At 50.1% G+C, this 26,208-nt stretch overlaps 4 protein-coding genes across 4 annotated transcripts; 2 read left to right on the top strand and 2 right to left on the bottom strand.

The window, feature by feature from the left end:
* Window positions 1–2,937: 2,937 nt before the first annotated feature.
* LOC310887844 (olfactory receptor 14C36-like) lies at window positions 2,938–4,117 on the top strand. Its single transcript, XM_083814021.1, has one exon. It carries the CDS (start codon window positions 3,034–3,036, stop codon window positions 3,991–3,993), a length of 960 nt encoding a protein of 319 aa, XP_083670147.1. The 5' UTR covers window positions 2,938–3,033; the 3' UTR covers window positions 3,994–4,117.
* Window positions 4,118–7,915: 3,798 nt separating this feature from the next.
* Window positions 7,916–9,464, bottom strand: LOC310887700 (olfactory receptor 14A16-like; the record flags this gene model as incomplete). The annotated part of the gene is made up of 2 exons (XM_083813878.1): window positions 8,371–9,464; window positions 7,916–8,044 (listed from the first exon to the last, which is right to left on the bottom strand). The coding sequence occupies exons 1-2, from the start codon at window positions 9,286–9,288 to the stop codon at window positions 7,916–7,918; spliced, it is 1,047 nt and encodes a 348-aa protein (XP_083670004.1). The 5' UTR covers window positions 9,289–9,464.
* Window positions 9,465–18,239: 8,775 nt separating this feature from the next.
* On the top strand, window positions 18,240–19,424 carry LOC310887699 (olfactory receptor 14C36-like; the record flags this gene model as incomplete). The annotated part of the gene is made up of 2 exons (XM_083813877.1): window positions 18,240–19,265; window positions 19,308–19,424. The coding sequence occupies exons 1-2, from the start codon at window positions 18,489–18,491 to the stop codon at window positions 19,422–19,424; spliced, it is 894 nt and encodes a 297-aa protein (XP_083670003.1). The 5' UTR covers window positions 18,240–18,488.
* A 5,592-nt stretch (window positions 19,425–25,016) lies between these two features.
* On the bottom strand, window positions 25,017–25,928 carry LOC310887891 (olfactory receptor 6E1-like; the record flags this gene model as incomplete). The annotated part of the gene is made up of 1 exon (XM_083814068.1): window positions 25,017–25,928. The coding sequence occupies exon 1, from the start codon at window positions 25,860–25,862 to the stop codon at window positions 25,017–25,019; it is 846 nt and encodes a 281-aa protein (XP_083670194.1). The 5' UTR covers window positions 25,863–25,928.
* Window positions 25,929–26,208: the final 280 nt, after the last annotated feature.

Below are 26,208 nucleotides of genomic sequence, written 5' to 3'. Positions count from 1 at the left end.
CAAGGTGTTAGCCAGTGTCCTGAACAATGCAAAGTCTGCCCTCCAGAAGTCCAAGACAGCACTTTTACTGATCCCCCTCCTGACTTCTCCAAGAATAGAAAACCCTACCATTTCGTGGTCACTCTGCCCAAGACAGCTCCCAACTACCACATCTCCCACCACTCCTTCTCTGTTTGTGAACAGAAAGTCTAGCTGGGCACCGTCCCGGTAGGTTCACTAACCAGCTTTGTCAGGAAGCTATTTCCATGCTCTCCAGGAACCTCCTAGACTGCTTCCGCTGAGCTGTATTGTATTTCCAGCAGATACCTGGGAAGTTGAAGTCCCCCATGAGAACAAGTGCTGGCAATTGCGCGACTTCTGCCAGCTGCCTGTAGAACTCCTCATCAGTCTCCTCATCCTGTTTTGGCAGTCTATAAGAGACCCCCACCAGGATGCTTGCCTTGCTGGCCTTCTCTCTGATCTTAACCCATAGGGACTCAACCTTATCATTCCCAGACTCGAGTTCCACAACCACAAAACACTCTCTAATACAGAGAACCAAACCACCACCCCTTCTGCGCTGCCTGTCCCTTCTGAAGAGCCTACAGCCAGTCATTGCAGCACTCCAGTCATGGGAGTGGTCCCACCATGTTTCAGTGATGGCAACCAGGTCATAGCTTGCCTTTTATTTCTTTGCTATTGGACACTGGCTACAGCTATATTATATTGGACATGCATCAATAAAATCTCTGTTTATGACCCAGAGAAATATGACACCACAAATGCCACTCAAATGTCACTCTGACACCTCCAATGTCACCAGGGGTCCGCATCTGAACAGCTCCCTCCTGCCCTCCACCTCCATTAAATGTGCTGGGAGCTGAGACATGCAGCAGACATGCAGATGTCTGGTTTGTGCACACACAAACCAAGTAAAGCAGAATCCCAACACCTGTGGGCTTGTGTGAGGCATGAGAGAGGGAGCTAAGCCCCCTTCTAGCCTCTGGACTGCAAATAAAGGAAGAGATGCCTTGGTTGACTCAGATGAAACCCTTTCCTCTGCAGGGGGAGGGAGATCCCTCCCTGTCCTTGCCTGGGTGTTCTGCCTAAAACCAGGACATAGAAAGTGATTCTTGGACATCATACCTCTTCTGAAACGAAAAAGGACAGTGTTCCCTGTCCAGTGGAGGGTAGCAACATAAATGGTTACTTCAGTGTGTTTCAAAGTTGATTCCCCCGGAGGCCCAGGGACTTGTCAAGAGCTCCCTGTGCTGCTGAGCTGGGCCAGGCTCCTGGGCCCAAGGGGAGCTCCTGGCAAGCGGGCAGCGCTGCAGAGAGACAGCTCTGCCCACGAGCAGCTCCTCTGCACAGCGCAGCAGGGCTGGGGGCACTGCCTGCAGGGGACAAGGGCGGCTGAGAGAAGGGAGGGAGATGTTAAAGGCAGTGTGGAGGGGGGCTGCTGAGAGCTCACTGCAGGAGAAATCTTCCCAGCCCTGAACAGGGTAAGTGCCTGTGTGAGGGCAGGCAGATGCAGTATCCTACAGGTTCTTTTACAGCTGCCACTTCCCATGGCTGGTAGGACATGTCACAGTGTCTGTCCTGGCTTCTCTAGTGTAGAGGATGGGGATGATTCCTGCATCAATGATTATCTGCCAAAGCTGTCAGAGGGACAGGACATGAGGGTTCCTTCTAGAGGGGTCTGGCTGCAGTTTGTGCAGCCAGGGTGCAGGCAGGAGTGGCCAGGGCTGTGGTGCAGAGAAGGGTCCCTGCTGTGCCCCAGGGTCTGTGTGCCGGGGCAGGGCCTCTGCCACCTGCCAGGCTCAGCACTCAGCCTGCCCAGGGAGCTGCCCAGGGCACTGTGGGGAGAAGCTGTGGGAGGAAGGAGCATCTCTCCCCCCACTCCCCATCCTCTCCCTGTCTTCCCTCCATCCCGCAGGGCACTGCAGTGTCCTTCTGCTGCCTAGAGACGGCTGCCTGGGGCAGGTTGCTTCCAGCTCCACTGTACCCCCAGAACATGTCAGAGTGGACTCCACAAGAGAAATTTCAGAGCAAGGGATTCTTGAAGAGAAGCATTTTGTGCTTTGAGATTTCTCCTCTTGCTTTGCTGGGTGGCAGATGATGAAGGGAATTTATTTCTCCATCTTGATGAAGACACTGAGTCCCCAGATCTTGTTATCTTTTATTAGGTTAGAGATGCTCCTTAGACTCTGAACTTGGGGAGTTGTCCCTGAAAAGTGCCCTGGGACAGGAGGTGTGTGCAGGGCAGAGCTGAGCACACAGCGGGTGGGACAGGGTGTGTGAGCAATGGCAGGGAGGAGATGTGGGGACAGGGAAGCAGCTGGCAGCAGGGACAGCTCCAGGCAGCAGAGACGTGGTCAGGGTGGGAGAGGGAGCTGCTGCCTGAAACACCAAGGGAGGGGGGATTCAGGCACTCCCTGCCAGGCCAGCAGTGCAGGCACCTTCTCTGCAGCAACCCCCTGCTCTCCTCTGCCACCCAGCACAGCCTCTGCCCTCAGGGGCTTTAGGGCATGAGCCACCTCCTCCTCAGGTGGACCTCCAGAAGAGGAGAGGAGCCTATGTTCTGCAAGTTGATGCACAACGTTGAGGCTAAGAATACCTGCCTTGCAGTGTCACCTCCATAGGTGGCATGCAAGCTTGGTAAGTTCAAGGCTCCACTGCGTGCCCATCTGCCTTTCTCTGTGTCAGTGGGTTGGAGCACTGTGGTATTCTTTCTTATTTCTCCACCTGTGTGTGGTTCTCCTACTCTGTCTGGTATGCAGGTGGGTGTAATCTTCTGTTCTGACAGAGACTGCTTTCATCCCCATACCCGTTCAAGGGTGTCTTCATGGGAACAAGATTCCCAAGGTCCATTTTAAGTCAGGCATGCTGTCATTCAGTTGAGTGAGCTGGAGAATGAGCTGACTCATTCAACTCAGGGAACGGTGATTTCCTGTGATTCCTCTGAGACAAGGAGTGGGTTTTTCTCAGAGAAATCTCGCTAACATATATCTGTCTTTTCCTCCATGGAGAGTCAAATATGTGAAGAGGCTGCAAATGTGCAACAGCACCTTCCCCACAGAGTTCCTCCTCCTGCCATTCGCAGACACATGCGAGCTGCAGCTCCTGCACTTCGGGCTCTTCCTGGGCATCTACCTGGCTGCCCTCCTGGGCAACGGCCTCATCCTCACAGCCGTAGCCTGCGACCACCGCCTCCACACCCCCATGTACTTCTTCCTCCTCAACCTCGCCCTCCTCGACCTGGGCACTATTACCACCACTGTCCCCAAAGCCATGGCCAATTCCCTCTGGGACACCAGGGCCATTTCCTTCATTGGCTGTGTTACTCAGGTCTTTATGTTTGTCACATTTGTCACAGCAGAGTTTTCTCTTCTCACCATCATGGCTTATGACCGCTACGTTTCCGTCTGCAAACCCCTGCACTATTGGACAATAATGACCAGCAGAACTTGTGTCAACATGGCAGCAGCTACCTGGGGCAGTACTTTTCTCTATGCTGTGCTGCACACTTCCAATACCTTTTCCCTCCCCCTATGCCAAGGCAATACCCTGGACCAGTTCTTCTGTGAAATTCCCCAGATCCTCAAGCTCTCCTGCTCAGATGCCTACCTCAGAGAAGTTGCATTCCTGGTCTTCTGCTTTTGTTCAGGTACTGTATGTTCTGCTTTTCTGTTGCTGTCCTATGTGCAGATCTTCAGGGCAGCGCTGAGGATGCCCTCACAGCAGGGACAAAACAAAGCCTTTTCCACATGCCTCCCTCACCTGGCTGTTGTCTCCCTATTCATCAGCAATATCATGTTTGCCTATCTGAAGCCCCTCTCCATGTCCTCCTCATCCCTTGACCTTTTGCTGGCAGTTCTCTACTCAGTGGTGCCTCCAACACTCAACCCCCTCATCTACAGCATGAGGAACAAGGAGCTCAAGGATGCTGTTAGTAAACTGATTTGGGGGATGTTTTTCAGTACTCGTAAAGTCTTTTTCACTCTCCAGAAGTGAAAATTGTGCATCCCATTCCAACACATTTTTTGGTTCTTTGTTTGTTTTTATCAGTATTAATAAAATTGCTTTTTCCTTATTGTCATTTTGACTGCTTTTGCTTCTTGCATTCCCACATAAATCTTTGGATTCCTCCCACTGCAATGAATGAGTGAAACTGCTCCGTCTCATATAAATGCTTTATACATGTACAAGTAACTGTGAGTCAGTGAAGACTCTCGCAACACCTTTGTAATAAACAGGACAACTTGTGTGCACTGCCTGAAAGCTGGAATTTCCTACCCAAGCCAGCGCCAAGAATAGGCCCAAAGAACTGCTCCCCACAAATGTCTGTCCCTGTTTTGGTTCAGAAGGGAATGGCTCATTGTTGCACTGTGACCTGTCAGAGACCAAGGGCTAGATTTAAGACTCACCCATGGGTGTCTGCTGACAGCAAAACAGCGAATGGTCACTGCATTACATAGCCAGGGCTGTTCCCACATGTGACCCGTAGATGATGTCCTTCAGGAGAGGAATCTGGAGCTACCTGCAGAGCCCAGGATACTTCCAGGGATAGCAGAGCCTGGCTTGGGCAATGACCGCAGCCCCTCTGAAAGTGAGCGACCTCTCACTGTGGGCTCAGCCACAGGGAAAGAACTAAAGCCAGGTATTCGCAGGGAACCTGTGACTCTGCAGTCTCGGAGAAGAAAGTCTCTGAGCCCAGCCCTGAGCTCTACAACATCGAAACACTCTCTAATATGAAGAGCCACACCACTGCCCCTCCGTTGTTGCCTGTCCCTTCTGAAGAGCTTATAGCCATCCTTTGCAGCACTCCAGGAAAGATCATACACAGAGAAAATGAGGCGGTGATTGGTGACAGCCAACATGTCTTCACTAAGGGCATATTATGCCTGACAAATCTGATGGTCTTCTACGATAAGGTTACAGCATTGGTAGATAGGGGAAGAGCAACTGACATCATCTACCTGAACTTGTACAATGCATTTGACAATGGCCCCCATGATATTCTCATCTCTAAATTGGAGAGACATGGATTTGACGGGTGGACTACTCGCTGGGTAATGAATTGGCTGGATGTTCATACTCAAAGGGTTGCAGTCACTGTATCAACATCAAACTGGAGATCAGTAAGGAGTGGTATTCCTCAGGGGTAAGTATTGGGACCAGCACTGTTTACCATCTTTGTTGGTTACATGGACAGTGGGATCAAGTGCACCCTCATCAGGTTTGCCGATGACACCAAGCAGTGCGGTGCAGTTGACACGACGGGGGGAGAAGGGAAGCCATCCAGAAGTACCTTGACAGGCTTGAGACATGGGCCTGTGCAAACCTCATGGAGTTCAACCAGGAAAAGTTCATGGTCCCACATGTGGTGTGGGGCAATCCTAAGGACAAATACAGGCTGGGCAGAGAATGGATTGAAAGCAGCCCTGAGGAGAAGAAGGTGGGGGTGCTGGTGGATGCAAATCTCACCATGAGCCGGCAGTGTGTGCTTGCAGCCCAGAAAGCCAACCGTATCCTGGGCTACATCAAAAGAAGCACGGCCAGCAGGGCAGGGGAGGAGATTCTCCCCCTCTACTCTGTTTTCATGAGACCCCACCCAGAGTGCTTTGTTCAGCTCTGGGGCCCCCAGCAAAAGAAGGAAGTGGGAATATTAGAACGAGTCCAGAGGAGGGCCACAAAGATGATCATAGGGCTCAAGGACCTCTCCTATGAAGACAGGCTGAGAGAGTTGTGGTTGTTCAGCTTGCAGAAGGGAAGGCTCTGGGGAGACCTTCTAGCAGCCTTTCAGTACCTAAAGGGGGACTACAGAAAAGCTGGGGAGAGACTCTTTGTCAGGGAGTGTAGTAACAGGACAAGGAGTAATGGCTTTAACCTAAAAGAGAGTATGGTTAGATTAAGTATAAGGAAGAAATTATTTACTCTGAGGATGCTGGGACACTGGAACATGTTGTTTAGAGAAGCTGTGGATGCCCCATTCCTGGAGGTGTTCAAGGCTAGGTTGTGTGGGGTTTTGAGCAATCTGGTCTGGTAAGAGGTGTCCCTTTTAATGGCAGGGGAGTTGGAACTGGATGATATTTAAGGTGCCTTCCAAGCCAAACCATTCTATGATTCAATCATTCTATGAGCATCTAATTCCATCTTCCCCTGACATGGGAAGGGGTACCTTCTCTTCCAGTAGTGGAAGTTGCTCAGAGCCCCATCCAAGTTGAGCTTCAATGCTTTAAGGGAGGGGGCATCCTCAACTTCTACAGGCAACCTTGTCCTGTATCTAGCTACCATCACAGTAAAGAATTTCTACCTTACAGGAGATCAAAATCTACCCTCTGGTAGTTTGAAAATGTTACCTCTTGTCCTGTCACTATACATCCTGTTAAAGCATCTCTCCACAACATTCCATTCCCTTTATGTATTGGAAGGCCTCAGTAAGGTATCCTCAGAGGCCTTTCTTCTATACTCTGAAGAACTCCAGCTCTCATAAGCTTTCTTGATAGGACAGGTTTTTCCAGTCCTGTGATAATTTTTGCGACCTTCTATCATAAGTCTACTTCTTTCTTACACTAGGGCCCTAAAGCAGGATGCAGGTGGGGTCTCACACATGTGGAGAAGAGGAGGAGAATCACTTCCCTAGACCTGCCACCTATGGTATTATGATGCAGTCCAGGATACGATTGGCTTTCTGGGCTGCAAGTGAACATTGCCAGCTCATATCCAGGTTTCCATCTACTAATATCCCCAAGTGCTTCTCTGCAGGTTTGCTCTCAAACCAGTCATCACCCAATCTGCATTGATGCTGGGGAATGTCCTGACCCAGGAGCAGGACCTTGTGCTTGGCCTTGTTGAACTGCAGGAGGTTCACATGAGCCCACTCCTCAAGGCTGTCTAGGTTCCTCTGCATGGCGTCCCTTCCCTTTTCTGTATCAACTGCACTTTTGGCTATCTCAGATCCCCTCCCTGTCTTCCATGAACCTTAGCATGCTTTCCAGGAGGTTCTGCTCCAACATCTTCCCAGGCACAGAGGTGAGGCTGGCCAGTCTGTAGGTCCCTGGGTTGTCATTTTTAGCCATTTAAAAGATAGGTGTTATATTTTCAGACTTTCTGGGACAACACCTGACCCCAACAACTTTTCCAATATGATGGATAGCGGCTTAGGAACTTCATCTGCCCGTTCCCTCAGAACCCTGGCATGCACCTGATTGGGTCTCATGGAGTTTGCACCCTCAGGTTCCTCAGGTAGTTTCAAACCTGTTCTCTCTCTGCAGTGAGTGGACTTCATCTCCCCCGTCACTGCGTTGACATTTTGTGACTTGGGAGGTGTGGAATGGGCTGGTGAGAAAGTCCAAAATGGTGTTGAGCACCTCAGCCTTTTCCATGTCAGTTTTAGTCAGGTCCCCTGTGACCCTTTTTACGGAGGATACAATTTCTTTGTTGCCTTATGTATCTGCAGAAACCCTTCTTGTTATTCTTTGCATCCCTAGCCAAGTTTCTCTCCAGCTGTGCCTTGGCTTTCCTGATCCCATCCCTAAACTCCTGGGCCATATCGCTATAAACTTTCCAATTTGTTTGTCCCTACCTCCACTGCCTTTGCTTTTCCTTTCTATGCTTTAGTTTGATTATGACATCCTGACTCAGACATTGGTCTCCTGCCTCCCTTGCCTCATTTCTTCACTGCCCCAGGAGACATTGGCAGTGCATTCAGGATCCTGTTTTTTTCCAGAGATGCTGGTAGGGAGGTCAGGTCTTGTACAGCATTCAAAGCATTTGTGACAGATTCAGAGATGACTGGATGAAGCCTCAAGAGAAGTGTTGTAAACCTAAAGAATAACACGTTAGTACAATTATCTACAGGAAAAGACAAACTCTGAGATCTGTGCATAGAAGAGGAAGCAAGTTCTTGTTGATGGTACAAGGTTCCTTGTGGTCAATTTCTCAGTGCCTTCTGGAACTCGTAGTTCCTCATACTGCAGATGAGGGAGTTCAATGTCAGAGACATCACCGCGTACAGAACTGCCAGCACCCAATCTGATGATGGGAAGCAGATGGAGAGGGCCTTCAGGGAGGAAAAAATGAGGTGCTGGAGGCATAGGGAAAATGCTCTGCATTGACGCCAGGGCCCTGCACTGAAAAAAAAAAAATCCTTTTTAAATGAATAGAAGAAACACAGAAGGCCACCTGTCATGTGACAATAGGCACAGTTACAGAAGGACTCTGAGTGAGTCTGACTGTGTTCGTGTCCCTGCAGAAGTAGAATGAATGCAAGCACTTGTGTACAACCATGGTTACCAATGACAGAATACTCCAAAGCACAACATTTGGCTGTGATCAATTGGAGATTTCTTGTGAAGAAAGACAGACAGCTTATTCTTTCTTAATTACCACCAGTAGGATCAGTTCCTTCAGTGCCCCTTTGATGTCCTGGTTCCTCATGCTGTAGATGAGGGGGTTCACAGCTGGAGGCACCACCGAGTACAAAACTGTCACCACCACGTTCAGGGATGGGGAAGAGGTGGAAGGGGGCTTCAAGTAGGCAAACATGATAGTGCTGATAAACAGGGAGACAACGGCCAGGTGAGGGAGGCAGATGGAAAAAGCTTTGTGGCGGCCCTGCTCCGAGGGCATCCTCAGCACAGCCCTGAAGATCTGCACATAGGACAGCACAAGGAAAACAAAACATGCAAAGAGTAAACACGCTGAAAACCCAACGAGGCCAAATTCCCTGAGATAGGCATCAGAGCAGGAGAGCTTGAGGATCTGGGGAATTTCACAGAAGAACTGGTCCAGGGCATTGCCTTGGCAGAGGGGGAGGGAAAAGGTATTGGCAGTGTGCAGCACAGCATTGAGAAAGCCACTGCCCCAGGCAGATGCTGCCATTTTGACACAAGTTCTACCACCTATGAGGGTCCCGTAGTGCAGGGGTTTGCAGATGGCAACGTAGCGGTCATAGGCCATGACAATGAGAAGCAAATACTCGCCTCCAAGTAAAAAAACTAGCAGAAAGACTTGTGCAGCACATCCCAAGTAGGAGATGGTCCTGGTGTCCCAGAGAGAGTTGACCATGGACTTGGGGAGAATGGTGGAGGTGGAGCCCAGGTCGAGGAGGGCGAGGTTGAGGAGGAAGAAGTACATGGGGGTGTGGAGGCGGTGGTCGCAGGCTACGGCTGTGAGGATGAGGCCGTTGCCCAGGAGGGCAGCCAGGTAGATGCCCAGGAAGAGCCCGAAGTGCAGGAGCTGCAGCTTGCGTGTGTCTGCGAATGACAGGAGGAGGAATTCTGTGGGGAAGCTGCTGTTGGACATTTTCTCTCTGGGCCCTGACAACTGTCCCAAGAGAAAAAGACGGTGAAGAGTTAGAACGGATTTCTCTGCACAAAACCAAAGCTATTTCTCATAGACTCTCCCCCACAACACGCCTATTCTCTGTCCTATTTGGCAGGACCTTGCTGCAGTTCTCTGCTGGGAGCTCTGCTTTCTGCTGTCTGAGTACGCCATGAGGGACAGGACCTCTGCCCATAGACTCCCGAGGAGTAGGTCATGCTCTAATTCTGTGGTATCTGGGAGCAGGGGGGGATGCAGGGTCCAGGTCCGATTTTCAGGATCTCTCAGGTAAAATCCCTCTGAACACTGACGAGCTTGTCAGTATCTGCACCCAGGAGTGCTGGGACACCACAGCCCCATGGCCACATGGCTGGGGTAGAAGCCACAAGGTTAGTGCCTGACTCTGCAGCTGAAACTGCTGACTGCCCTGCCGGGAGCTCCACAGCTTAGAAAGGCCCTTTGGCAGCTTGTTCCCCTGCAGACACCTCCTCTGCAGGATGCTGAGCACCAGTGCCTGATCCTCAGCTGAACTCCTCCCCATCACTCCAAGGAGCTGACATACCCAAGAGCCCCAGCATAAGAGAAAGACTGAAACAGGTGGAGGGAAAAGGACAAGCAGGATGACTGAGAGAGAGGAGAGACAGATGAGCAAGCAGAAAGGGGTCACCCTGCCCAGCCGTGCCTGCTGCCTGCCAGGCAGCACCATGGCAGAGCAGCGGCTGTCAGCCCTTTGCTGGGCAGTAGGACAAGGCACATAACAGGAAAGGAAGATCTGCCTTCTTCTGGGGCTCTGGCTACCCAGGAGGCAGCTCCTGCCCAGGAACCCCCAGCCCAGAGGCTAGGAGACAGGCAGGAGGTGCCAGTCTACCCTCTGCAGCAGGCTTTCCCTTTGCAGTTCCCTCCCTCCCTGCTGATCTCTGCTGCCTGCAGCCATCCCTGCCAGGAGCTGCTTCTCTGTCCCCACGTCTGTGCCCTGCCAGTGCTCCCAGAACCCATCCCATCTGCTGTGTGCTCAGCTCTGCCCTGCACCCCCTCAGTGTGTGCAAGTGCTTAAGAGCAGGTCACATATGCCATGACAGAACTGGGAAGGTGATGCTGCTGCCTTCTAAAGGCTTGTGGGTGCAGAAGGCACTTTCTGAGGTTCCTCATCAAATTCGGGGTGACATAAAACCTTCTCTACTCTGTACAGATCTATTTCCATTCCAATCCTGATAAACCAAAGAAAGGTGAAAGCACAACTTCAGGAAAGCCTTGACCTTCCTTTTGAAGAGTCCCCTCTGACATGGTCTGGGGGTGCCATGGACCTGTGAGCAGCCTGCCCTAGGCAGAAGCCTCTGGGCACCAGCAAGACCCTGCCCTGCCCTGCCGGGGGGACTCCTGCCACCCACAGCTTCTCCCCGCAGCACCCTGGGCAGCTCCCCAGGCAGGCTGAGTGCTGATCCTGGCATACAACAGAGGCCCTGCCCCAGCACACAGCCCCCGGGGCACAGCAGGGACCCTGTTCTGCACCACAGCCCCGGGCACCCCTGCCTGCACCCCGGCTGCACAGCCCGAAGCTGGCCCTGTGAGAAGGAACCCTCATGTCCTGTCCCTCTGACAGTTAATCAGGCAGATAATCATTGACCCAGGAATCATCCCCATCCTCTGCACTAGAGAAGCCAGGACAGACACTGTGACATGTCCTACCAGCCATGGGAAGTGGCAGCTGTAAAAGAACCTGTAGGATACTGCACCTGCCTGCCCTCACACAGGCACTTACCCTGTTCAGGGCTGGGAAGATTTCTCCCGCAGTGAGCTCTCAGCAGCCCCCCTCCACACTGCCTTTAACATCTCCCTCCCTTCTCTCAGCCGCCCTTGTCCCCTGCAGGCAGTGCCCCCAGCCCTGCTGCGCTGTGCAGAGGAGCTGCTCCTGGGCAGAGCTGTCTCTCTGCAGCGCTGCCCGCTTGCCAGGAGCTCCCCTTGGTCCCAGGAGCCCGGCCCAGCTCAGCAGCACAGGGAGCTCTTAACAAGTCCTTCGGCCTCCAGGGGAATCGGCTTTGAAACTCACTGAAGCAATCCCTTATGTTTCTTCCCACTCCTGGGGAGCTACACGTAAGTAGTTCCAGCAGTGCCATTTCTCCTGTCAGGAGAAGTTGCATCAAAAAATCACCTTGTCCTCTTTCAGTTTTAGGCAGGACACCCAGACGGTGACTGGCAGGAATCACATTTTCCCAAGCTGAGGCAAGAGATCACAAGGACTCAATTGATGAATATCATTCTGAGTTAATTATGGTAATTACAGGAGATTGAGAAGAGCAGTGAGTTGTTCAAATGCAAATTCCATTTGACATTTGAAGTGACAGAGGTTGTCCAAGTTAGCAGTCATTAGGACTTTAGAGATTGGTTATATAGGTATTTGCATTTTGTCAGTGTATACTGCCTAAAAATGTTGCCTTCCTTTGCACCTTGTCACTAACCTGGGAGCTGTCCATTGGCAGTTGGCTAAATCATATAAACCTCCCCTATAACATCTCTCTCTCCACCCCAAAACTGGGAGAAAATTAATGGAGAAGAGGTAATTTAGGGACTGTACTTTCTAAAAGGTGTATTATCACTTATTCTGAAGTGACATAGGAGTTACCTGCAGAGAAACAAGCACAGACATGCAAAAGCATTGGACATCTTGTGGTGGGAATAGCTGAGGGCTCTGGTGTGGCTGAGACCTCCACCAACAGAACTGAGGTCCTTGTCCTCTCAGCTATCTAGGGCTGCCATCTCTTCCACCGAAGACCACGAGAGGACACCAGCCCCAGGGCCTCGTTGCCTCCTCAGCCCTGCACAGAACTCGTGAGGTGTCCAACCACTGTTCTGCACTTGTGGGCTGCTCACCTGGGATCCCCACTCAAAGTCTTTTATTTCCTTCCTCACACCCCTTGGGATCTGGGACCCCACAATTTCAGGGTCATGACAGCCAGGGCTGACACAGATCTTCACATCCCTGACCAGCTCTTTCTGGCATGCAGGTATCAGATCCAGTTTTGTATTACCTCTGTTGGCCCATCTGGCAGCTGGACCAAGATGCTGTCCCAAGACACTCTAGAAACTACCTGGACTGTTTGCACACAGCTCTGTTCCCCTTCTGGAAAATGGCAGGGACGTTAAAAAGCCCTCAGGGAGACCCAGACTCCTACATCCAGAGACTTCTTTGGGGTGCTTAACAATGACTATGTCTACTTCCTCACCCTGGCTGCAGGTTCTTTTTCTCCCATTATGATTGCACTCTTAGTGACCCCCTCTCTGATTGGCACCCACAAGGGCTCACGGAACATTTCACAGGTCACATAGAGGAGCTCCATATATCCAAGCAGCTTCAGTGAGGAAATCTAACTCTGGATCATTCCAGCCTGTCTGTCCTGAAGTCTGTATCTATCCACTGAAGTGTCCCATAACTGCATGTCCTGTCCCACCATGCCTTGGCAGTGACTCCATGGATGTCAGAAATCACAGGCTCCAGCTTGTCCTGGTCCAACTCCTGGCTGAGGGCGTTGGTACATCTTTGAAATGTTACACCTCAGACCATGCCTAAAACTTAATGCTCTCTGCAATGACAATGAGAAACAGAACTGGGATGGACAGTGGGAAGTAAATTCTTCTGCCCTCATCTGCCAGGCCAGGGAAGAAATCACCCTGGGAAGAAATAGGTTTGCTTTCAGTCTATCTCTGCAGCCCCTGAGGGCCATTGGTGGAGGTTATGCAGCTCTCCAAGAGTCTCAAGGTACTGCTGAGAGGCACACTCTGAAAATGGTTGGTCTGTTCCTTGACAGATACATCAAGGGATAAGTAAAGAATGGAGGAGAGAAAAAAATAGGTGTTTGAGAGCATAGGCACATGAGTGGATTGCCCTACATCTACTAAATTAGGAAGCTCCATCAATTCTTTTGACGGTATAGGGGCCTTACAGAAGCATCTTGATAGATTTGAACGCTGGTCAGTTGCCTACCATATAAAAATTAACAAGAACTAATGCCAGATTCTGCACCTGAAACAGTGTATTTCTGGATGTACGTATAGACTGGAGGACATGTGGATGGAGCATAACCCTGCAGAAAGGGATCTTGGGGTTGTGGTTCATGGCAAGTTCAGGAAGAGTCAACAATGTTCCCTGCAGTGACCAGGAGATGGTGGAGTTGATCCTGTGGGAGGACCGCGTGGCTCAGAAAAAGCAAGCTCACAACTCTGGTCTTCAGGAGAGCAGTCTTTGGCCTATTCAACAATCTGCTTGGAAGAACACTGTGGGATAAGGTCCTGGAGAGAAGAGCAGTCCCAGAAAGCTTGTTAATATTCCAGGGTCACCTCCTCCAACATCAAGAGCAGTCCATCCCAAGAAAGACAAAGTCAGGCAAAAATGGCAAGAGACCTGCATGGATGAACCAGAAGATTCTGGCCAAACTCCAACACAGAAAAGAAGCATAGAGATGGTTGAAACAAGAACAGATAACCTGGGAGGATTACAGAGGACTTGTCTGAGCATGTAGGGAAGAATATCAGAGAGCTGAAGCCCAACTGTAATGGAATTTGGCCAAGGATGTCTAAGGCAGTAAGAAAGGCTTCTAGAAGTACATAGGTGGCAAAAGGAAGGTTCGGGAATATGTGGACTCACTGCTGAATGAGGCCGAAGATCTGTTGACACAGGACAGGGAAAAGGCTGAAGTGCTGACTTCCTTCTTCACCTCAGTCAGTACTGGCAAGAATGGCCTTCAGGAAAGCCAAGTCAAAGAGAATGGGGGAAAAGTCTGGAGCAAGGAAGATGTACACTTGGTGGGAGTGGGTCAGGTCAGGGCATACTTGACCAAATGGGATACACAGGTCTATTGGACCTGATGGGATTTACCCAAGACAGCAGAGGGAGCTGGCTGATGTCCTTGCACGGCCACTCTTGGTCATCTTGGATCAGCCCTGGTGACTAGCAGAATGTCCCTCCTAGCTGCAAGAAGCATTACTTGCAAAGGCAAATGCCATATTTCCTAACATTCCCCACACCATCTATAAAAGACAAATGCATTTTTTTTAGTGTTGTTTAAATAACTCAATAAATGAATATTTTTTACTTATTTCTCAGCTCAGCCTCAACTTTGCCTTCCAGACAAAGTCTTTTGGAGCATCTTCTGTCTTCCAAGACTTGGTCACATGTTAAAGGAAAGATGAAAACAGAACAAACTCTCTTCAAGACAGCTGTTGCACAGGGGTTCTCCAGGGCAGAAGTGTTTTAGTGCAGGGGAAACTGGCTTTGAGAGGGTTTAGGAACAGTCATGGAGTGTGTCTGCACAGCATGAAATGTTTATGTTTCTCATACTGCCCCCAACGCCATGTATGTTGGAGGTGTGCAGGACATTGTGATGGGACACAGCCAGGAGAGCTAACCCAAAGTGTTCAAATTGATGTTCCTCACCATCCAGCACCCCCTGCAGACTACCACCTGACTACCAAAAGCATGCCATGCACACCAAATACATGTCCTGTGAAGAGCGGCTGAGAGAGTTGGGATTAGCCTGAAGAAAAGAAGACTCCAAGAGACATTATTGTGGCCTTCCAACACGTAAATGGGGCCTACCCACATGTGTAGTGACTAGACTAGACATGACTAGACTAGAACAGAATAGCTCAGTTGGAAGAGATGTTCAAAGATCATCTATTCCAGCTACCTGATCTCTTCAGGACTAAAGAAAAGTTACAGCATATTAATGTGGACAATGTCCAAATGCTTCTTGAACACTGACAGGCCTGAAACAACAACCGGGGCCCACCACCCCACTACCAAAAGCATGCCATGCACGCCAAATACACCTCCTGTGAAGAGTGGCTGAGAGAATTGGGATTGCTAGGTATCAAGAAGACAAGACTCCATGAGAAATTATTGTAGCCTTCCAGTACAGAAATGGGAACTGCCCATGTGTGTGAGAAGAGAAGAGAAGAGAAGAGAAGAGAAGAGAAGAGAAGAGAAGAGAAGAGAAGAGAAGAGAAGAGAAGAGAAGAGAAGAGAAGAGAAGAGAAGAGAAGAGAAGAGAAGAGAAGAGAAGAGAAGAGAAGAGAAGAGAAGAGAAGAGAAGAGAAGAGAAGAGAAGAGAAGAGAAGAGAGCAGAACAGAGCAGAAGAGTTAGAAGGGACCTTCAACGATTGTCTAGTCCAACTGCCTGACCTCTTGAGGGCTAAACAAAAGTTACAGCATATTAATAAGGGCAATGTCCAAATGCTTCTTGAACGTTGACAGGCCTGGAACAAAAACCGGGTCTCAAGGAAGCCTGTTCCAGTGTTCGACCACCCTCACAGTACAGGAAATGTTTCCTGCTGTCCACTTTGAATATCCCCTGACGCAGCTATGTTCCATTCCCACATGTTCTGTGGTCAGTTACCAGGGAGAAAAGATCATCACCTCCCTTTCCATTTGCCCTCCTGAGGAAGCTGATGAGAGCAATGAGGTCGCCCCTCAGCCTTCTTTTCTCCAGACTAGACAACCCAAAGTGTCCTCAACCTCTCCTCATAGGACATCCCCTATTACCAGTATTCCCCCTTTCCCTTGGTCTCCCAACTGACAAGGTTCCTGGTCAGATAACCTTGCTGGAAGAAACATTTTGTCTCTCTCTCATGCTCTCACCAGTCAGTGTGACTGACCAGGTCTGGCTCCCTCACTGCCTCCTTTAGCACTTGTCGGTCAGGTTTGTGTCCCTGGCCGTGTTGTGCTTTATCCCCAGGAGGTTGCCAAGCACCACACAGCTGCTCTCTCCCTCCCCATTCTTAACAGAACAGGGGGAGACATATAGGAGAAATATCTGGAGAGAGTGTACCAGGGAGTGTAGCGATAGGACAAGGGGCAGTGCTTTTAAGCTACAAGAGAGTAGATTTAGATCAGGTCTAAAGAAGAAATTGTTCATGCAGTGGGTGGCGAGGCCCTGGAACAGGTTGCCCAGAGAAGTGGTGGATGCCTCATCCCTGGTAGTGTCCAAGGTCAAGTTGGTTGGGACCTTGAGCGAACTGGTCTAGCGGGAGGTGACTCTGCCCCTTTCACAGTGACTGGAATTAGACCTTAAGGTCCCTTCCAACCCCATAACTTCTATATTTCTATGAGCCTTCTGGCCAACAATTGGTTGTGTAGTCTGTGTAGACAGAGGGATTTCATTTGCTGTGAAAAAATTCCTTCTCCTGAATATTAACAAGTGCTTGAAAGAAATGGAATACACCTGTGTCAATTTGTGGGGGTCCTAACTGATAAAAGGACAGGAAAAGATGATTCCCATAAGGAACTCCTATTGTGATATAGGAGAAAAGATAGCACTGGAAATAGGTGTCTGTCTCTAGCTGACAGAAGGAAGAACAGTGATCGCATCAGTCTGATTCAAAGTCGGTTCCCCTGGAGGCCGAAGGACTTGTCAAGAGCTCCCTGTGCTGCTGAGCTGGACAGGGCTCCTGGGACCAATGGGAGCTCCTGGCAAGCGGGCAGCGCTGCAGAGAGACAGCTCTGCCCACGAGCAGCTCCTCTGCACAGGGCTGGGGGCACTGCCTGCAGGGGACAAGGGTGGCTGAGAGAAGGGAGGGAGATGTTAAAGGCAGTGTGGAGGGGGGATGCTGAGAGCACACTGCAGGAGAAATCTTCCCAGCCCTGAACAGGGTAAGTGTCTGGCTGCAGGGCAGCACAGCTGTTGTTCCTGGTGCCATCTCCAGATTTGCTCGCAAATCCCACAGATAAGAGGAGAACAAGGTCCAGAGCAGGGATTATGTGCCACAGCTGTCAGAGGGAGAGGACACACTGGTTCCTCCTGGAGGGGCTGGGTACAGGCTGTTCAGCCGGGGTGCAGGCAGGGGTGCCCAGGGCTGTGGTGCAGAGCAGGGTCTCTGCTGTGCCCCAGGGGCTGTGTGCTGGGGCAGGGCCTTTACCGCCTGCCAGGCTCAGCACTCAGCCTGCCCCGGGAGCTGCCCAGGGCAATGCAGCAAGAAACTGTCGGTGGAAGGAGCCCCCCAGTCAGGGCAGAGCAGGGTCCTGCTGGTGCCCAGAGGCTGGTGCCTGGGTCAGGCTGCTCACAGCTCCACAACCCCCCCCAGACCTCGTCAGATGGGACTCTTCAGAAGGAAGGTCGAGGCTAAAGCTGCTTGCTGCGGTCTGGGCTTTCCTGAAGCTCTGCTTTCAGCTTTCTTTGGTTCATCAGGATAGGAATGGAAACAGAGCTGTACAGACTAGAGAAGATTTTGAGTTTATGTCACCCCAAATTTTAAGAAGAACCTCAGAAATTGCCTTCAGCATCGCAAGCCTTCAGAAGGCAGCAGCAGCATCACCTTCCCAGTTTCATCAGGGCTTGTGTGACCTGCTCTTCAGCACCTGCACACACTGAGAGGGTGCAGGGCAGAGCTGAGCACACCAGATGGGACGGGGTGTGTGAGCACTGGCAGGGCACAGACGTGGGGACAGAGAAGCAGCTCCTGGAAAAGACTCCTGCAGACAGCAGAAATGGTCAGGAAGAAAGGGAACTGCAAAGGGAAAGCCTGCTGCAGAGGATAGACAGGCACCTCCTGCCATCCCTTGCAGTGCAGGTGCTGTCCCTGAGCAACCCCCCTCAGCTCTCCTCTCCCACCCAGCAGAGCCTCTGCCCTCTGGGCTGGGGGGTCCTGGGCAGGAGCTGCCTCCTGGATAGCCAGAGCCCCAAAAGAAGGAAGGTCTGCCTCTCCAGTTATGTGCCCTCTCCCACTGCCCGGCAAAGGGCTGAGAGCCACTGCTCTGCCATGGTGCTGCCTGGCAGGCAGCAGGCACGGCTGGGCAGGGTGACCCCTTTCTGCTTGCTCATCTGTCCCTCCCCTCTCTCGGTCATCGTGCTTGTCCTTTTCCCTCCACTTCTCTGTGTTGCTCTTTCTCTTACGCTGGGGCCATTGGGTATGTCAGCTCTTTGGGGCAACAGGGTGGGGATAAATTGAGGATCAGATGTTGGCACTCAGCATCCTGTGAAGGATGCCCCAGGCAGGGAATTGTTTTTCTTAGAGTGTACTCACCCAGCACAAGTCAGAGTGCCAGCCTGGGAGCAGGAAGTACGCCATCCGATCTGGGGAGAATGAAAGTGAGTGTTCAAGGAGTCTGTGAGAAACAGAGTGGATTTTGTTCAGAGACCCTGTCCTGACTGTATTTCCCTCCTTGGACAGGCAACCATGCCCTGAGGCAACAAATGTCCAACAGCAGCTTCCCCAACGAGTTCCTCCTCCTGCCATTCGCAGACACCCGCGAGCTGCAGCTCCTGCACTTCGGGCTCTTCCTGGGCATCTACCTGGCTGCCCTCCTGGGCAACGGCCTCATCCTCACAGCCATAGCCTGCGACCACCGCCTCCACACCCCCATGTACTTCTTCCTCCTCAACCTCGCCCTCCTCGACCTGGGCACTATTACCACCACTGTCCCCAAAGCCATGGCCAACACCCTCTGGGACACCACAGCCATCTCCTACTCTGGATGTGCCGCCCAGGTCCTTTTCTTTTTCTTCTTGATTGGAGGAGAGTATTGTCTTCTCACGATCATGGCCTATGACCGCTATGTTGCCATCTGCAAACCCCTGCACTACAGGACAATAATGACCAGCAGGACTTGTGTCAACATGGCAGCAGCTGCCTGGGGCAGTGGCTTTCTCAATGCTGTCCTGCACACTTCCAATACCTTTTCCCTCCCACTCTGCCAAGGCAATGCCCTGGACCAGTTCTTCTGTGAAGTTCCCCAGATCCTCAAGCTCTCCTGCTCAGATGCTTACCTCAGAGAAGCTGGGCTTGTTGTGATTAGCTTGTCTTTAGCCTCAGGGTGTTTTGTTTTCATTCTTTTCTCCTACGTGGAGATCATCAGATCAGTGCTGAGGATGCCCTCTGAGCCGGGCCGGCACAAAGCCTTTTCCACATGCCTTCCTCACTTGGTTGTCATCTCCATCTTTTCCTGCACTGCCATGTTTGTCTACCTGAAACCCCCTTCCATCTCCTCCCCATCCCTTGACCTGGTGGTGACAGTTCTGTACTCAGTGGTGCCTCCAGCAGTGAACCCCCTCATCTATAGCATGAGGAACCAGGAGCTCAAAGATGCACTGACAAAGCTTACTCAGGCAGTAGTCCTTCAGCGGCAATAAGCTGCCCATAGAAGCATTAAGGTTGGAAAAGACCTCCAAGATCATCTGGTCCAACCATTGCCCTACTACCAATGACACACACTAAACCTTGTCCCTAAGCACCAGGTCCAACGTTTCCTTGAACACCCCAATGGACAGTGACTCCCATGTCTCTTCACAAGGGAGTTCCAATTGGTCTCAGGAAACTCCTGGTCTTTGAGCTTTTTGTCTGTGATGATCTTGTTTGTCCAGAAATACCTGCATTCACTCCAGTTCTGCAGAGGCCTGAACCCACTCTGTCGTATCCAGAGATGCTAGCGTATGTGTCTAGTGTTATGGTACAGCTCTGTCACATCTCATTAATAAAAGGGGATTTCCTCACTGCTGGTGCCTGGACGTTGGGTTCTTCTTCCAAATCTGAGGTCAGGAAGAGGTTGAAGAAATTGTTTTATCTTGAGGGGGAGGACATTGCTTTATGAAATTGCTCTCAATGGCTCCATGTCCAGGTGGAGGTCAGTGATGAGTGGCTTCCCTCGGGAGCCTATCTTGGGACCAGTACTGTTTAATATTTTTATCATTGACATAGACAGTGGGATTACGTGCACCCTCAACAAGTTTGCAGATGATACCAAGCTGAGTGGTGCAGTTGATAGAGCAGAAGGAAGGGATGCCGTCCAAAGGGACCTGGACAGCTTGAGAAATGCACCCATGTGAAGCTAATGATGTTCAACAAGTCTAAGTGTACTGGGCTGGGGCAATCCCAGACAGGAGTACAGACTGGGAGAAGAACTCATTGAGAGCAGCCCTGCTGAGAAGGACTTGTAGGTTCTGGTGGACAAAAAGTTTGTCTGTTGGGGTTTTGTTTGTTCATTTGTTTCTTTCTTGTTAAAGGTCAGTGTTTCCCAGAACTGGGGTTCTATGGAGGACACAAATGCCTTCAGCTACAGGATCACAGACACCTCCTGCCAGTGCCCATACCCTGGCACCGCAGACCAGCTTCCACCTGCAGCTCCAGCAGGATCTGGTCTCCCACAGATCCTCCGTGACAGCGACCAGTCCTGGGCAAACACTTCATGTACAGTGTTGCTTTGGAAACAGGCACTGCATGTCTCTGGTCAGACAACCAAGGTCTGCCTGGAACCATGAATAACCTTCTCAACATTTTAAAAACATATGAACATTTTCATCAGCTGAACTAATTGAGTGCCTTTAATAATACAGCGATGTTTACCCACCATGGAAGAACGTCAATTTCCAGGAAGCGCACTAATTGCAGGTGGAGAAATATTGATTTTTCTCCTGTACTTCCACGACCTCTGCTCAACCCTGCTACATTTTTAATCTGCCTCATCTTTCAGGTGCTGTTGGCTCCCCTGAATAAATGACCATGGCTAAGGGCATCTTTTCAGTAGACTACCTGGATATGTGCCGTTCCAATTGCTCTCCAGATTTCTCCCTCCCCTTGCTTTTTTTTTCATTCAGATACTTCTCAACTACCTGGCTCCTCCATGAGCTTCAGGGAATTAGAGAATTGCCCCATCTCCCAGAAGTCCAACAAGCTTTAGTCAACTCCTTAACCGTGTTCATTCTTTTCTGTCTCTTTTTCTAAGACTTCTCTTGTGCAAATAACCCTAGCGGAAAATAGATCCCCTTAGATGCAGCTTGGTCGTGGCAAATGTTTCTTCTTCATTATAGGCCTGAGTCTTGGCTGTGGAGAAACTTTCCCAAAAGGTCCACCAACTTAAAAAGAGTATTCCTTCCTCCACACCTGCATGAACCAATATCTCAACTATTAGGAGTAAGCATCCGTCTGCTCAAGAAAGGGGATATGGTGGATACACACCCTATGCCACCCTGTGATTTTTCCCTATGTGACCATGTCAAGGAAATGAGAAAAGGGTATGGGAAATCTGCCTCGACCCTAGAGGCACGGGTACGTGTGTTGCAAGGAAAAACAATCACAAAACGGGGGTTCTTCCAGGAAAATTGCTGCTCCAATTTCCATGAATACCATGACCAGAACTAGAAGGGCCCTGCCTCCAGCTAGGTGGAGGGACAACCAGCTTTATTGGACTGTGTGGATTTGATGGCCTGACACGTCAGATCCACAAGAGTATAAGGCTCTAATGGACACCAGTGCAAAGTGTATCATAATGGCACCAAGCTATAAAGGGCAGAACCTATTTGTATTTCTGGAGTGACGGGGGTTCCCAGCTGGTAACTGTATTGGAGGCTGAAGTGAGTCTAACTGGGAAGGAGTGGCAAAAGGACCCCATTGGGACTGGCCTGGAGGCTCCATGCATCCTTGGAATAGGATGAGGGAGGGTACTTCAAAGATCCAAAAGGGTTCCAGTGGGTTTTTGGCATATCTTCCTTGGAGATGGAAGACATTAAATAGCTGTCTGCCTTGACCTGGTCCCTCTCAGGACCATTCCTTTGTGGAGTTGATGAGGATCAAAGAACAGCAGGTACTGATGGCTACCCCAGTGGTGCACTGGTGGCAACATCTCACTAACTGAGATTCCCTGATTCCCATCCATAAGCTGGTTGAAGTGGAGAGCCAAGGGGTGATGTTCTGGTTACAGCTAAAATAGAGTTAATTTTCCTCCTAGTAGCTGGTAGGGTGCTATGTTTTGGATTAGAATGAGAAGAGTGCTGATAACATGCCGATGTTTTAATTGTTACAGAGCAGCGCTTACACTAAGCCAAGGACTTTTCAGCTTCTTGCTCTGTCCTGCCAGCGGGCAAGCTAGGGGTGCAGCAGGAGCTGGGAGGGGACAGACCCAGGACAGCTGACCCAAACTGGCCAAAGGAGTATTCCATACCATCTGACGTCATGCTAAACAATATATAGGGGTGGCTAGCTGGGGTGGGGGGGCCGGCTGCTCGGGAATAGGCTGGGCATCTATCAGCGGGTGGTGAGCAATTGCATTGTGCATCACTTGTTTCGTACACATTATTATTAGTAGTACTATTATTATTATTATTTTCCTGTCTTAATAAACTGTCTTTATCTCAACCCATAGGCTTCACTTTCCTGTTTCTCTTCCCCATCCCAGAGAGGGAGGGGGGTGGGTGAGCGAACGGCTGTGTGGTGTTTAGCTGCTGACCGGGTTAAATCACAACAGGTGATCAGCAGCAAGACTCGCTCACCCTTTAATAGTCCCATATGGCCAGTGTGAATGGCTGAGGGAGAGTGGAGACTAACAGTGGACTACCATGGCCTGAATGAAATCATGCCACCACTGAGTGCTGCAGTGCCAGACATGGTAGAACTTCCATATGAACCTGAATCACAGAAAGCCAAGCAATACGATACGAGTGATGTCACTAATGTGTTTTTTCTCAATCTCTTTGATATCAGAGTGAAAGAGAGAGTTTGCTTTACCTTGTAGGGCCATCCAATCCACCTGGAATTGACTGTTCCAGGGGTGGAAACACAGCTCTACCATTTGCCATGGACTGATCCAGACTGCACTGAACAGGGGGAAGATCCTGTATACCTGCACTATATTGATGATAATGTAGTGTGAGATGACACAGGAGCAGAAGTTTTTGAGGAAACAAAGAGAATAATCCGAATCCTTCTGAAAATCAGTTTTGCCTTAAAACAAAATACAATCAAATACAAAACACAATACAAACCTGTACAGGAGATCCAATTTATTATACTTTTAGAGTACTTTTCCAAAAGTTATGCAGGAGAGATGGGATCGCTTCTCTTAAGAGCTCTAAAAGTTATGTTCAAGTCTTAAGCCTGAACTGTCTCTTTTCCTTCAGTTTTCCATCTTAATTTAAGGTTTTGACCACCGCATTGAATATCTCCAGCTTTTGCAAGAGTTTTGAAGCTTGAAGATACGGTGCCTTTCTAGTTTTTAATATCCTTCTATCTTTTTCATACTGTGCTTTCAGGGCTCCTATCTGTTTCTCAGCATCCTGGGTTTGACCTGTACAGCAGGACAGTTGACATTAGTAATCTGTTTTCATGGCTCAGATCTCTTCCACTTCAATATTCAGGTTCTCTCTTTTCCTGGTACTTTTTCCTCTTAATCCATTTATTTTTTGGCAGTAGATCTCACCTGTGCTGGCAATAAACTGCACTTCGGTCAGTTTTCTCTTGCCCTTTTGTCTTTCCACTCTTTTCAGCCTTGCTGCACCTATGTCATATACAGAGATGGTTTTGTGCCCAGCAGGCACACACTCTGGCAGCCCGAGAGAGCTGAGGCTGTTGCAGCTCCATGTCCCTGGGTTCAACCCGAGCAGGGCAGAGTGTGTACTCCTGGGAGGCACACACACAAGCCTCTCCGGCTGAGCAGGACGGAGACACATTAGTGGGAAACGTAAAGTGGTTTTGTGTATGCGTGCATGCTTGTGTGTGTGTGCAAAGTGGATCCCTCCAGCAGCTGGGCTCAGACACTCAGCCTCCCCAGGACATGTCCCTGGCTCCCATTCTCTCCACTTGAGGGCATCTGAACAGGCCCTCTGACACCCTGGTTCTAGTCCAGTTGCTGCACTCAGCCCCATGTACACACACAATGTGACCCTACAGCCCTTGGCAGCAACCCTCTTAGTATATTGTGATGCAGACAGCTGCTGCCAGTGGCTCACCTTCATGGGTTTCCTTCCTGGACATTGGGGTGGTGGTCTACCCAAGGCAGTCTTAGAAGGAGCTGGGACAAGATCTTGGTTCCGCAGGAGCCTGTGACTTGGGTTCCCACCTGCCATTGTGCTTTGTGCTCTTCTGGGCTCATGGAGATGGGCTCTTGTTGAGCTGGGGGCTCTCCTGTGCTGGGCCTGGAAGCAGCCAGGGCAGGGCATGAACTGAATTACTCGTTCTGCCACCGCTTCCCTGGGCCTTCCTTTTGCATGCAGATGTGCTTCTTATCATGCAGCCTAACACAATCCAGAAGGAACATAAACCTCCAGAGGCATCTTCATGTGGAGGTCACATATATGTGATTGTCCTGGTTCCAGTTAGGACAGAGTTAATTTTCCCTCATAGTAGCTGGTAGGGTGCTATGTTTTGAATTAGGATGAGAAGAGCGCTGATAACATGCTGATGTTTTAATTGTTGCAGAGCAGTGTTTACACCAGGCCAAGGACTTTTCGGCTTCTCGCTCTGTCCTGCCAGTGAGCAGGCTGGGGGTGCAGCAGGAGCTGGGAGGGGACAGACCCAGGACAGCTGACCCAAACTGGCCAAAGGGGTATTCCATACCATCTGACGTCATGCTAAACAATATATAGGGGTGGCTGGCCGGGGTGGGGGGGCCGGCTGCTCGGGGATAGGCTGGGCATCGGTCAGCGGGTGGTGAGCAATTGCATTGTGCATCACTTGTTTTCTTACACATTATTATTATTAATACTATTATCATTATCACTATTATTATTATTATTGTTATTATTATATTCCTGTCTTAATAAACTGTCTTTATCTCAACTCACCGGCTTCACTTTCCCGTTTCTCTCCCCCATCCCAGAGAAGGAGGGGGGGAGGGTGAGCGAACGGCTGTGTGGTGTTTAGCTGCCAGCCGGGTTAAACAACAACAGTGATGGTGGTATTACGTAAGATATGGCAAGAGAGAACTCAAATTGCTCTTCAGAAATGCATCACGATTAGGGGAAAAGCTGTGCTGTTGCACGGGCAATGACTTCCTTCAGAGCCAGCATCACCGCCTTGTTTCTAAGACTGTAGATGATTGGGTTTAAGAATGGGTACAGGACAGTGTTCAGCAAAGCTACACTTCTGTTGGTCTCCAAAGAAACATGTCCTGTGGGACGTGCGTAGAGAGCAATGCAGCTTCCATAGGCAATGGCCAAGGTGGTGAGATGGGAAGAGCATGTAGCAAAAGCTTTTTTCCTCCCAGAGGCTGCTGGCATTTGTAGAATACAAAGAAAGATGCTTGTGTAAGATGCCAGAGTTAAACACAAGGAAGACAGCACGATAAACAATATGAAAATCGAGTCTATTTTCCAAAGCAGACTGGTGTCAGAGCAGAAAAGTTGGAATAAGGGGGTGTTGTCACAAAAAAAATGCTCAATCTTGTTTGAACCACAGAAAGTGAGCTTTGAGAGCAGCACCAGGCGGTAACTCAAGAATGTGAAGCCCGTGACCCAAACAGCAGCAACCAGGTGGATGCAGAGCCGATGCTTCATGATGGCAGCATAGCGCAAAGGCTGGCAGATGGCAACGTAACGGTCAAAGGACATGACAACAAGGAGAGCAAACTCTGCAGCACCCAGGGCAAAATAGAAAGAGGACTGGGCAAAGCAGCCACCGACTGAGATTGTTCTCCTGCCAGAGCTCAGAATCACCAACAGTTTGGTGCTTGTGGAGGACGTAAACCAGATTTCCAGGAATGCCAGGTTACCAATGAAAAAGTACATGGGGGTTTGCAGGCGGTTATCCACACACACCAGGAAAATGATGGCTGCATTCCCCATCACTGTTGACAGGTACATGAGTAGAAGGAGCAGGCAGAGAAATAGCTGTAGCCTTTGATCAAGCCCTGAGAAGCCTGAGAGGATGAATTCAGAAATGACAGATCCATTGTCTGTTCCCATGCCCAATTTCCATTCATCCTGCTGAGGCAGGAACATGGCAAAACCAAGTAAAGTAATTTCATGGTCTGGACAGAAGGCTATCTCCTTCCTTCTCTCTTTCCTTGCTTGCAGGCTTCCCATACAACAGAGAGAGACTGGCTTTTCTGTTTCACATATCAGCTAGAGTACTCTGGGAATTTCTTGTCTTCTTTCCAACTTTGTCCATCAGCCACAAATGATTCTTTTTCAAGAACACAGGGCTAAC

This window comes from Anser anser (assembly GCF_964211835.1).
Source record: "Anser anser genome assembly, chromosome: 29".
Lineage (NCBI taxonomy): Eukaryota > Metazoa > Chordata > Aves > Anseriformes > Anatidae > Anser > Anser anser.
Note: the sequence above shows the minus strand (reverse complement) of the source record. Positions and strands in the feature narration are given on the sequence as shown.

Coding starts and splice junctions, on each gene's coding strand:
- LOC310887844 (XM_083814021.1), top strand. CDS start 3,034: ATGTGCAACAGCACCTTCCCCACAGAGTTCCTCCTCCTGCCATTCGCA.